The 12,268-nt window shown below is 45.6% G+C and overlaps 1 protein-coding gene across 2 annotated transcripts in view; it reads left to right on the top strand.

Moving 5' to 3' along the window:
* The window catches only part of Hspb11 (heat shock protein family B (small) member 11), a 17,200-nt gene extending 4,932 nt beyond the window's left edge, over positions 1–12,268 (top strand). For both annotated transcript variants that reach the window (XM_045139428.1, XM_045139427.1), the window contains exons 2-6: positions 1,260–1,373; positions 4,549–4,655; positions 5,442–5,510; positions 11,117–11,160; positions 12,200–12,268. In XM_045139428.1, the coding sequence (XP_044995363.1) occupies positions 1,276–1,373; positions 4,549–4,655; positions 5,442–5,510; positions 11,117–11,160; positions 12,200–12,253 (372 nt within the window). In that variant the 5' untranslated portion in view covers positions 1,260–1,275 and the 3' untranslated portion in view covers positions 12,254–12,268. The remainder of the gene's footprint in view (positions 1–1,259; positions 1,374–4,548; positions 4,656–5,441; positions 5,511–11,116; positions 11,161–12,199) is intronic.

Raw genomic sequence — 12,268 nt, 5'->3', positions numbered from 1 at the left:
GCATGACCTTCTGTGTCGGGTTAAAATGGGTTCTGGGGGCTGGAGAGATGGCGTAGTGGTTAAGTGCTTGCCTGTGAAGCCTAAGGACCCCGGTTCGAGGCTCGGTTCCCCAGGTCCCACGTTAGCCAGATGCACAAGGGGGTGCACGCGTCTGGAGTTCGTTTGCAGAGGCTGGAAGCCCTGGCGCGCCCATTCTCTCTCTCTCCCTCTACCTGTCTATCTCTCTGTGTCTGTCGCTCTCAAATAAATAAATAAATAAATAAATAAATAAAAATGGGTTCTGGGGAGTGGAACCTGGGTCCTTAGGCTTCACAGACAAATGCCTAAGGACTAAGCCCTCTCTCCAGCCCAGCTTTGCTTTTTTTTTTTTTCTCAATTTTTATTAACATTTTCCATGATTATAAAAAATATTCCATGGTAATACCATCCACCCCCAACTTTCCACTTTGAAATTCCATTCTCCATCATATCCCCTCCTCATCTCAATCAGTCTCTCTTTTATTTTGATGTCATGATCTTTTCCTCCTCTTATGATGATCTTGTATAGGTAGTATCAGGCATGGTGAGGTCATGGATATACAGGCCATTTTGTGTCTGGGGGAGCACGTTGTAAGGAGTCCTGCACTTCCTTTGGCTCTTATTCTTTCCGCCACCTCTTCCGCAATGGACCCTGAGCCTTGGAAGGTGTGATCGAGGTGTTACTCAGTATTCCAGTTACTTCTTTCCAGCACCATGATACCTTCTGAGTCATCCCAAGGTCACTGCCATCTGAAAAGAGAAGATTCATTACCCAAAGTGAGAGTAGCATAAATATAAGGGTATAAATATTAAGAGAAGTGCTACTGGGTAGTTTGATAAGCATAGTATATACACTTATCCAGACATCAGCAGATGTTACACCCCTAGGGCTCATGACTACCCCTGTTGTAAGTTTTCAGTATCAGAGATGTATTCCCTCCCATGGAGCGGGCCTCCAGTCCAATTGGAGGGCAGTTGGTTTCCACCATGACAGACGTGCCACTATTGCACCTTTTGGCTCATTTGGCCTTGCTGGCCAATTGTAAGGCTTGCAGTGTCCACTGTGGAGTATCTTCACTGGTGATTTCTATTTCTCCCATTGAACTGCATGCAGAATGGCTTCTTCCAGCTTTCTGTCAGCAGCTTTGCTTTTTTTTTTGTTACAGTAATATATACATATATATAATATATACTATATAATATAATATTACTATATATAAATGTTTTGTTTTCATTTTTAGGCTGAACACTTTAAGCATGAGAAAAGTTGATCTCTGTTTGAACTCTGAAGGGTCTGAAGTGATTTTGGCTACCTCAAGTGATGAAAAGAATCCACCTGAGAATATCATTGATGGGTAAGTGTCAAGCAGTCCTGTTGCTCCAAGTCTTAGGATTAAATCACTGAATCCTTTGGGACCGTTGTTTTACAACCGCTGACACTGCTTAGCAGAGGTAAAAGCGTGGGCTGGAGAGATGACTTAGCAGGTGGGGTGCTTGCCTGCAGAGCCAAAGGACCCGTGTCCGACTCTCCAAATCCCACGTAAGCCAGATGCACAAAGGTGAGGCAAGCGCAAGGTCGCACATGCCCACTAGGTGGCAAAAGTCAGTTTCCATGGCTAAGGCCCTGGCATGGCAATTCTGTCCCCTCTGTCACTACCACTGTCTTTAAAATTAAAAAAAAAATTAAAAAAAAAATTTTAAATAACTCATAAAGGTAAAAGTGTTTGTTGGATTAAATTACTTCATACTATCTGCTCTTGGTGTCATTTATGGCTTTTTTTTTGGAGGGGGCGTGTTCTTGAGGTAGGGTCTCGCTATAGCCCATACTGACCTGGAATTCACTGTATAGTCTCAGGGTGGCCACGGACTCATGGTGATCCTCCCTACCTATGCGTCCTGAGTGCTGACATTAAGGCACACACCACTAGGTCCAGCCTTGGTGTCATTTCTGATATAAATTCATTTGTGAGCCTTAAAGTTGTCTATATTTTTCTCTGTCTATATTTTACTTCTTTATTTATTTGAGAGAGAGAAAGAGAGAAGGAGAGAATGGGCGCGCCAGGGCCTCCAGCCACTGCAAGTGAACTCCAGGCGTGTGCGCCCCCTTGTGCATCCGGCTTAGGTGGGACCTGGAGAATCAAACCTGGGTCCTTAGGCTTTTCAGGCATGCGCCTTAACCACTAAGCCATCCATCCAGCCCTGTTTTGTTTGTTTTTTTTTTTGTTTGTTTTCAATGTAGGGTTTCTGTCTTCTTTATTTATTTATTTGAGGGAGAGAAGGAAAGAGGGAGAGGGTAGGTGTGCCAGGGCCTCTAGTTACTGCACTCAAACTCCATATGCATACGCCACCTTGTACGCATGTGCGACCTTGCTTGCTCGCATCACTTCATGTGTTTGGCTGACGTGGGATCTGGACAGTTGAACATGGGTCCTTAGGCTTCACAGGCAAGCGCCTTAACTGCAAAGCCATCTTTCCAGCCCGTGGATATTTAGTTTTAAAAAACAGAGTCTGGCCATGTAGCCCAGGCTTGTCTTAAACCCCTTCTGTCTCAGTTTCTGGAGTACTAGGATTATAGGCATATTGTACCATGCTTACCTGCCAATAGGTTTGTTTGTTTTTTTTCTTCAGTGAGTTACTAATGCAAAAATCCAGAAAACGGGCTGGAGAGATGGCTTAGTGGTTAAGGCATTTGCCTGCAAAGCCAAAGGACCCAGGTTTGATTCCCCAGGACCCACCTAAGCCAGATGCACAAGGGGGCGCACGCGTCTGGAGTTCACTTGCAGTGGCTGGAGGCCCTGGCGCGCCCATTCTCTCCTTCTCTCTTTCTCTCTCTCAAATAAATAAAGAAGTAAAATATATTTATAATATGTAAAAATATCCTCTTAATTAAAAAAAAAAAAAACAACCCAGAAGACTGCTTCGTTATATGGCCAGCAGGCAGGTTAATGGCAGGTTCTGGTTTTATTCCAGATAGTTCTTACAAGTAGAAATGCAGACTCTGTAACTTCCAGCGTACTGCCGTTGCTTGCTGACCTAAGCAGCATCTTTGATGAGCTGAATGCCTCCCTTCCGCTGCCTTCCCCATTCTGCGCTGCTTTTCAGTTGCCACTAGGCCGTTAGTTCCGGGGCCAAAGCCTGTGCTAGGTAGAGATAAATAGTATTCTAAGACTTCTAACTCCAAGAGAAAGTGGAGAAACCCTGTTTTAATTTATTACTTATTTATTTTGCTTTCTGAGGTAGGTTTTCACTCTGTCCCAGGCTGACCTGGAGTTCACTCTGTAGTCTCAGGGTGGCCTTGAACTCACCACGATCCTCCTACCTCTGCCTCCTGAGTGCTGAGATTAAAGGCGTGCGCCACCATGCCTGGCCCCGAAACCCTGTTTTTAAAACATCCACTTTTTTTTTCTGTTTTTTTTTTTTTTCTCAATTTTTATTAACATTTTCCATGATTATAAACAATATCCCATGGTAATGCCCTCCCTCCCCCCACTTTCCCCTTTGAAATTCCATTCTCCATCATATCCCCTCCCCCTCTCAATCAGTCTCTCTTTTATTTTGATGTCATCACCTTTTCCTCCTCTCATGATGGCCTTGTGTAGGTAGTGTCAGGCACTGTGAGGTCATGGATGGTGGTGCATGCTTTTAATCCCAGCACTTGGGCGTCGGAGGTAGGAGGATAACTGTGAGTTCAATGCCAGCCTGAGACCAGTAAATTCCAGGTCAGACTTGGCTAGAATGAGACCCAGACTCAAAACACACACATACTTTGTCTGTCTGTCTGTCTGTCTCTCTTTCATGGTAGAGCTGGCGAGATAGCTCAGAGGTTAAAGACACTTCCTTACAAAGCCTGTCGAACCGGTTTGATTCTCCACATAGTGACGCACGCGTCTGCAGTTCATTTGCAGTGGCAAGAGGCCCTGGCACACCTATACTCTCTCTTTCTGTATAAAACAACATTTTTAAAGGTGTATGGTGTTGAGGAACAACATTTCTGGTTGTCCTCTCTCCTCCACACATGTACACATGTGCAAAAACCTACACACACACACACACACACACACTCTCTCTCTCTCTCTCTCTCTCTCTCTCACAAAAGGGCTTGCCAGGTGTGATGGCATATATCTCTGATCCCAGCACTTGGAAGGCAGAGGTAGGAGGATTGCTGTGAGTTCAAGGCCAGCCTGGGACTACGTAGTAAATTCCAGGTCAGCCTGGGCTAGCTTGAGACTCAGTCTCAAAAGACAGATAAGGGCTGGAGAGATGGCTTAGCAGTTAGGCACTTGCCTGTGAAGCCCAGGGATCCTGATTCGAGGCTCGATTCCCCAGTACCCGCGTTAGCCAGATGCACAAGGGGGCGCACGCGTCTGGAGTTCGTTTGCAGTTCGTGGCTGGAGGCCCTGATGTTCCCATTCTCTCTCAAATAAATTAATTAATTAAATAATCAAAGTTTATTAATTTTACTTATATAGAATCTTAATGACTGTATTTTTATATTTGGCAATTTTTCTTCTCCTTTGAAATGAACAATAGGGACACGGGAACATTTTGGACCACCACTGGAATGTTTCCCCAGGAGTTCATTATTTGTTTTCACAAACATGTAAAGATTGAAAAGCTTGTGATCCAGAGTTACTTAGGTAAGCAAACCACACAGTGAATTTTTAATATTCCTTCATTTAGGTAAAGGGCACCTGTAAACTTTTGGCCCAATACTAGGTTTTTGTTGTTGTTGTTGTTGTTTTGTTTTGTTTCTTTATTGCACAGAATCCAGTCTTTTTATTGGAATGGCGGGGTGGGGGTTGTGGGTTAGCTGCCTTCAGCACAGTTAACCTCTGTGAGGCTGCAACATTGACGCCCTTTTAAGGCATATAATTGCCATGCAGTTTACTCTGTGAAAGCCTTTGGCTAGCAATCTTATTATGGAGCTGGGCCTGGTAGCACACGCCTTTCATCCCAGCACTCGGGAGGCAGAGGTAGGAGGATTGCCGTGAGTTCGAGGCCACCCTGAGACTAGACAGTGAATTCCAGGTCAGCCTGGGCTAGAGTGAGACCCTACCTCAAAAAAAAAAAAAAAAAAAAAAAAAAAAAAAGCCAGTAACGATAATACCCTTCTGTTCGACAGTAGCATGACTCAGCAGGTTTTGCATAAAGGCTCACAACTTAGGCCACTGAGTTGTGACGCCTATGCACAAACCCTAGATAATAACCACGTTCAGAAAGGCACTACTTGCTTGGTATTTTTTGGTTACAAGCATGGTCAGGTCAGTGTTAGCCCAGGGCTTACGGAAGAACAGAGTAATAGCTTCTGGGACATGGCATTCCTGACCTCACCACTTCCTGACAGTCTCAGGCAGCTAGGAAAAGACTTACAGAAAGAACTGGGAAATTAACATTGAATTTGTTCTGTTTATTTACAATGTCAGTGCGGACCTTGAGGATTGAGAAGACCATGTCTAAAGAGCCCTTTGGTTTTGAGCAGTGGGTCGAAAAAGGTAAGTACTGGAATGGAGGGATGTCCTTAGTGGTTCAAGTGCTTGTCTGCAAAGCCAAAGGACCCAGGTTCAACTCCCCAGGTCCCACGTAAACCACATGCACAAGTTCGTTTGTAGTGGCTGGAGGCCCTGGCATGCCCTTTCTGTCTGTCTGTCTCTTTCTCTCTCTCTGTCTCTCAAATAAATAAATTAGCTTTTTTTTTTTAAAAAAAAAAAAAAAGGTATGGAAAATGTTAATAATAAAAAAAAAAATGGTATGGTCAGGCGTGGTGGCGCACGCCTTTAATCCCAGCACTCGGGAGGCAGAGCTAGGAGGATCACCATGAGTTCGAGGCCACCCTGAGACTTCATAGTGAATTCCAGGTCAGCTTGGACTAGGGTGATATCCTACCTCAAAAAAATGAGGGGCTGCTGGAGAGATGGCTTAGCAGTTAAACACTTGCCTGTGAAGCCTAAGGACCCCGGTTTGAGGCTCAATTCCCTAGGACCCACGTTAGCCAGATGCACAAGGGGGCGCACGCGTCTGGAGTTCGTTTGCAGTGGCTGGAGGTCTTGGCGCGCCCATTCATTCTCTCTCTCTCTCTGCCTCTTTGTCTATTGCTCTCAAATAAATAAATAAAAATAAACAAAACTAAATTTTTTAAAAAGGGTATGCGCTTGTGTCACCAGCACTTTGCCAACCGTGAGGGGTTCCTCTGACACTAAACTGCCAGCCTAGCTCCATGTTGGTAAATAAAAGGTGACTTTGATGATTCTTGTAACACAGGGCATGGGAAAACCCCACGTTTAAGCTAGCGAGATGGCTTATTGGTTAAGTGCACTTGTATGCAAAGCCTGATAACCTGGGTTTGATTCCCCAGGATCCACTTAAAGACAGATGTGAAAGGGGCACATGAGTCTGGAGTTTGTTTGCAGTGGCTGGAGGCCCTGGCACTTTGCTTGCTCGCTCGCTCTTGCTCTCGCTTTCTCTCCCTCTCTCTCTCACTATCGCTCCCTCCCTCTGCCTCTCCTTCTCTTTCCCTGTCTTGCAAATAAATAAATAAATAAATATTTCAAAAGTGAAACCCCCACATTTTCATGGTTTACTTCACCATAGGTTATATAACAATAAGCACTTAATTTAATAATAATTTATTTTTTTAAATTATTTATTTATTTGAGAGCGACAGAGAAAGACAGATAGAGGGAGAGAGAGAGAAAGGGCGCGCCAGGGCTTCCAGCCTCTGCAAACGAACTCCAGACGCGTGCACCCCCTTGTGCATCTGGCTAACGTGGGACCTGGGGAACCGAGCCTCGAACCGGGGTCCTTAGGCTTCACAGGCAAGCGCTTAACCGCTAAGCCATCTCTCCAGCCCAATAATAAGCATTTTAACTGAATTTTCTGACTTGTGGAGCCCTTATCAGAAGAACAGAGATGACACCGCTTAAAGCTGTTGTGAGCTGGTGGCTAGCATTTATTTATATATGTATGTATGTATGTATTTATTTATTTGAGAGCGACAGACAGAGGGACAAAGAGGCAGAGAGAGAGAGAGAGAGAGAGAGAGAGAGAGAATGGGTGCGCCAGGGCTTCCAGCCACTGCAAATGAACTCCAGATGCGTGCGCCCCCTTGTGCATCTGGCTTACGTGGGTCCTGGGGAATCGGGCCTCGAATCGAGGTCCTTAGGCTTCACAGGCAAGCGCTTAACCGCTAAGCCATCTCTCCAGCCGGTAGCTAGCATTTGATGAGCAAGCAGATACTGGTTTCTTATCTTTCCTTTCTGGTTAAGGGTGTTATTTAAATATCACCAATCGGATTGGTAGCCTCTATTTACGTCCAAACGTGACTTCCGAGAAAGCCTTCATTCATCCCTCTTCATTCCTTAAGAAGATAAGAGCGAGAAGCCCCCCTCAGCCTAGGAGGTGAAGGAAGCCTTGAGATGAGGTCTTATGCTGGAGGGAGAGTATTACCACTGTAGCTTGACATCAGGTTATAACCCAAGTGTTCCAACGAGCACCTGGTCTCACTGAACCCCAGGAAGGTCTAGAACTTGAAGATGCCATGGAAAGTTCGAGTGAGACAGGCGTGATCAGCTGAACTCTGTATTCAGAGTGGTTGGACTCGAGGTAGCCTCCACCACCTCGCGAAGCCAGGTCAGCCCTTCACCGTCGCCCTCACCGGGAGACGAAGAACGTGAAGGCCCAGGCTCGGGGCACAGGACCAAGTGCAGGAAAGAGTGAGGGAGGCAGGAAACCTCCCCATGGCACAGCAAGGACTTCAGCCTGCTGCCTGTGCCTGCTGTTAGTGACACCCTTGCTGGGACACTGCAGGATTTATCTTGGGAGAAACCCAAGAAAAAAAGATAAATCCATACTGGCAAATGTCTGCCTACCCAGGTCATTGTAATGCCTGCTAGTCCGAAATCCAGCTCATGCACAGGTTTTTATTTATTTAATGTTATTATTTTGCTGGTGTTGTTTTTCGAGGTAGGGTCTCACTCTAGCCCAGGCTGACCTGGAATTCACTGTGTAGTCTCAGGGTGGCCTTGAACTCATGGCGATCCTCCTACCTCTGCCTCCCAAGTGCTGGGATCAAAGGCATGTGTCATCAAGGCTGTTTTTCTTCTTTTTCAATTGCTTTTAATATTTTATTTTTACTTTTTTGTTTGAGAGAGAGAAAGAGGCAAACAGAGAGAAAGACAGAATGGGCTTCCCAGGGCCTCCAGCCACTGCAAAGAGCCCCAGACGCAAGCGCCACCTGGTGCACCTGGCTCTATGTGGCATCTGGGGAATCGACCCTGGGTCCTTAGGCTTCACAGGCAAAGTGCCTTAACTGCTAAGCCATCTCTCCAGCCCCTCATACACGGTTTTCAAATTGTTGTGAGTAATAAGAAAGCCAGAGGTCACCAAACTCTTGATGTGCTGTTCCCGGACTGTATGAAGCCTTTCCCTCTACTTTTCAGTTTACCGGAAGTAGAGAGGAGAAAGGACATGGGTAAATAAAGCATGAGGGAGCAAGATGACAAAACTTGGAATGTCGTATTCCGCAGAAACATGGTGGCACACACCTATAACCCTAGCACTCGGCAGCCTAAGGCAGCAGGATCTTGAGTTACAGGGCAGCTTGCGCTATATATATAGCAAGACCTTGTCTCAAAACAGGGGGTAAGAGGAGCTGCAGGGATGGCTTAGTGGTTAAGGCATTTGTCTGCAAACCCAAAAGACCCAGGTTCGGTTCCCCAAGACCCACGTAAGCCAGATGCACACGGTGGTACATGCGTCTGGAATTCGTTTGCAGTAGCCAGAGGCCCTGGTATGCCCATTCTCTCTCTCTCTCTCTCTGCCTCTTTCTCTCTCTCGCTCTAAAATAAGTAAATAAATAAAAATAAAGGGTTTTTTTTTTAGTATTTTTTAAATTTTTTTTTGGTTTGTTTATTTTTATTTATTTGAGAGCAACAGAGAGAGAGAAAAAGGCAGAGAGAGAGAGAGAATGGGTGTGCCAGGGCTTCCAGCCACTGCAAACAAACTCCAGACGCGTGTGCCCCCTTGTGCATCTGGCTAACATGGGTCCTGGGGAGTCGAGCCTCGAACCGGGGTCCTTAGGCTTCCCAGGCAAGCGCTTAACTGCTAAGCCATCTCTCCAGCCCAAGTTTTTTTTTTTTTTTTTTTTAAGGGGGTAAGAGGAGAGCTTCAGGGATGGCTTACTGGTTAAGGTACTTATGTGCCATGCCTAAAGACCAAGGTTTGGTTCCCCAGTACCCATGTAAGCCAGATGCATGTGCATCTGGAGTTAGTTTGCAGTGGCTAGAGGCCCTGGTGCACTCATTCTCTCTCTCTTTCTGCCTCTTTCTGTGTCTCTCAAATAAATAAATTTTAAAAAGAAGGGGTCAGGGAATATGGGAAAGAAAATGGTTTGAGATTAAAAGACACTTAATTTTGGTATGATACATGATTAAACCAACTAAATAAAATGCCTTAGGCCGCCGGAAATGGTGGCGCACACCTTTAATCCCAGCACTCGGGAGGCAGAGATAGAATTGCTGTGAGTTTGAGGCCAGACTGAGACTACATAGTGAATTCCAGGTCAGCCTGGGCTAGAGTGAGACATTAGTTGAGAAACCAAACAATAAATTAAAAAAAAAAAAAAAAAGTAAAGAAGGTAACTACAACATGGAACAACTTAATAAGGACTAGGTATTGTGGTATTAAAGCATTATTTTATTTTTATTCATTTCTTTGCAAGGGGAGAGAGAATGAGCTCACCAAGAATGGGAGAGAAAGAGGAGGGCAAATTGCAGGAAGGAGATAATTGGCTTAAGAAACATAAGTTCCACTTAACCATAAATATGAGCTGAATTAAACATGAATAAATAGGGCTGGAGAGATGGCTTAGTGGTTAAGCGCTTGCCTGTGAAGCCTAAGGACACTGGTTTGAGGCTCGATTCCCCAGGACCCACGTTAGCCAGATGCACAAGGGGCGCATGCATCTGGAGTTCGTTTGCTGTGGATGGACGCCCTGGCGCATCCATTCTCTCTCTTTCTCTGCCTCTTTCTGTCGCTCTCAAATAAATAAATAAAAATAAAAATAATTTTAAAAAATGAATAAATAGGGCTGAAGGGATGGCTTAGCTGTTAAGGCATTTATGTGTCTGCAAAGCCAAAAGATCCAGGTTTGATTCCCCAGGACCCACGTAAGCCAGATGCGCAAGGGGGCGCACACGTCTGGAGTTCATGTGCAGTGGCTAGAGCCCTGGCACGCCCGTTCTCTTTCTCCCTTTCTCCCTGTCAAATAGAAAATTTAAAAAAAGAGAAAACCAGCCTTGCGTGGTGGCACACACGCCTTTAATCCCAGCACTCGGTAGGCAGATGTAGGAGGATCGCTGTGAGTTCAAGGCCACCCTGAGACTACATAGTGGATTCCAGGTCAGCCTGGGCTAGAGCGAGACCCTACCTCAGAAAGCCAGAAAGCCAGAAAGCCAGAAAGAAAGAAAGAAAGAAAGGGAGGGAGGGAGGGAGGGAGGGAGGGAGGGAGGGAGGGAAGGAAGGAAGGAAGGAAGGAAGGAAGGAAGGAAGGAAGGAAGGAAGGAAGGAAGGAAGGAAAGAAAAAGAAAAGATCACTTCACACGTTATGCCTCTGAATCATAGACCTTTGGCTGTATGAGGAGCTTGATGCACAAAAGGAGTTTTCTACATTTTCTCATTTCTTTGCTTTGTATTCCTTTAGTATAATACACCTTTGTATAGTCTTGCTTATACTCACTGGAATCTGTAGCTTGTGGTTTTATTGTTCACCCTTAAATCAAACATCAAACTCCCAGACATTGGTAATTCTTTACATCTAGTTTTAATTTATAGCTAACCAGATAATCATTTTGCTGAACACAATTTTTTAAAATTTAATTTAATTTTTTATATTTGTTTATTTACTTATTTTGGTTTCTCGAGGTGGGGTCCGTCTCTAGCCCATGCTGACCTGGAATTCACTCTGTAGTCACAGAGTGGCCTCGAACCCATGGAGATCCTCCTCCCTCTGCCTCCCAAGTGCTGGGATGAAAGGCGTGCGCCACCACACCTGGCTCCACCCTCGTACGTTTTGATCCTTATTTCTGCTAACTTTGTGTTGTAGACTTGGCACACACTGAGGGGCAACTTCAAAATGAAGAAATTGCGGTAAGTGATGAACTTTTTTCAGACAGCATTACCTTTCAGCAAGCGCTGTGTACTTGGATCTCAGGCACTATACTGAGGCCGTCCTCATAGTGGGTCTGGACGTCCTTAGTCATTAGAGAGATGAGCCAGGCCCCATTTTGCTCTCCCGTCTGCTTTGCTTTCTGCCCCTTGGCTCTGCGCACCTTTCAGAGACAGGAGAGCGAAGGGTGGCACTGGTAACTTGAGCATGAATGGATGGGGGATGGGGAATTAGATAAGGCAGCTAAGCCTAGCCTAGGATCAGCAACCAATGGGTCCACTGGGTATCAAGCGCAACAGGCGGCCACTGACAAGGCAGCTGCCTCATCAGGAGTTCTCTGTCCCCTGCCCTTGGTCACCCGAGGAGAAGTCACACAGCCCAGAGTGTTAGCTTAGGTGCTGGCGTCCGATCAGAGAGAGTTATGGTTGTGCTCCACCCGTTACGTTTACCCCTGTTTCCTTGTGTATTTATTCATGAGAGAGGGAGAGAGAGAATGGGCACACCAGGCCCTCCAGCCATGACGAGGGAACTCCAGACTCACGCACCACCCTGTGCATCTGCCCCACGCGGGTACTTGGTGATCGAACCCGGGTGGGTCCTTAGGCTTCACAGGCAAGCGCCTTCACTACTAAGCTCTCTCTCCAGCCTGACATTGCTTTCTTTATAAAGTCTTTCCAAAAGCTTATGTGAAGGCAGTTTTTCACAAGATCGTGTACACCCCTATCACAACAAAACCAAAAGAAAGTGTCCTGGGGAAATGGCTTAGCCGTTACGGCATTTGCCTGTGAAGCCTAAGGACCCGGGTTCGATTCCCCAGGACCCATGTAAGCCAGATGCACAAAGGGGCACATGTGTCTGGAGTTCATATGCAGTGGCTAGAGGCCCTGGCATGCCTATTCTCTCGTTATCTGACTTTTCTCTCTCATAAATAAATAAATAAAATATTTAAAAAGAAGAAGAAGAAAAAAAAAAAACCTTAAAGAAAGAGCCATGTATAATGGCTTGTACTTTTAATCCCAGCACTTGGAGGCAGAGGTGCACCAGAAGATCACCTTGAGTTTGAGGCCACCCTGAGACTACATAGTATAT

Source organism: Jaculus jaculus, chromosome 21, assembly GCF_020740685.1.
Source record: "Jaculus jaculus isolate mJacJac1 chromosome 21, mJacJac1.mat.Y.cur, whole genome shotgun sequence".
NCBI lineage: Eukaryota > Metazoa > Chordata > Mammalia > Rodentia > Dipodidae > Jaculus > Jaculus jaculus.
The sequence above is the reverse complement of the archived record's forward strand: the minus strand, read 5'-3'. Positions and strand labels throughout refer to the sequence as shown.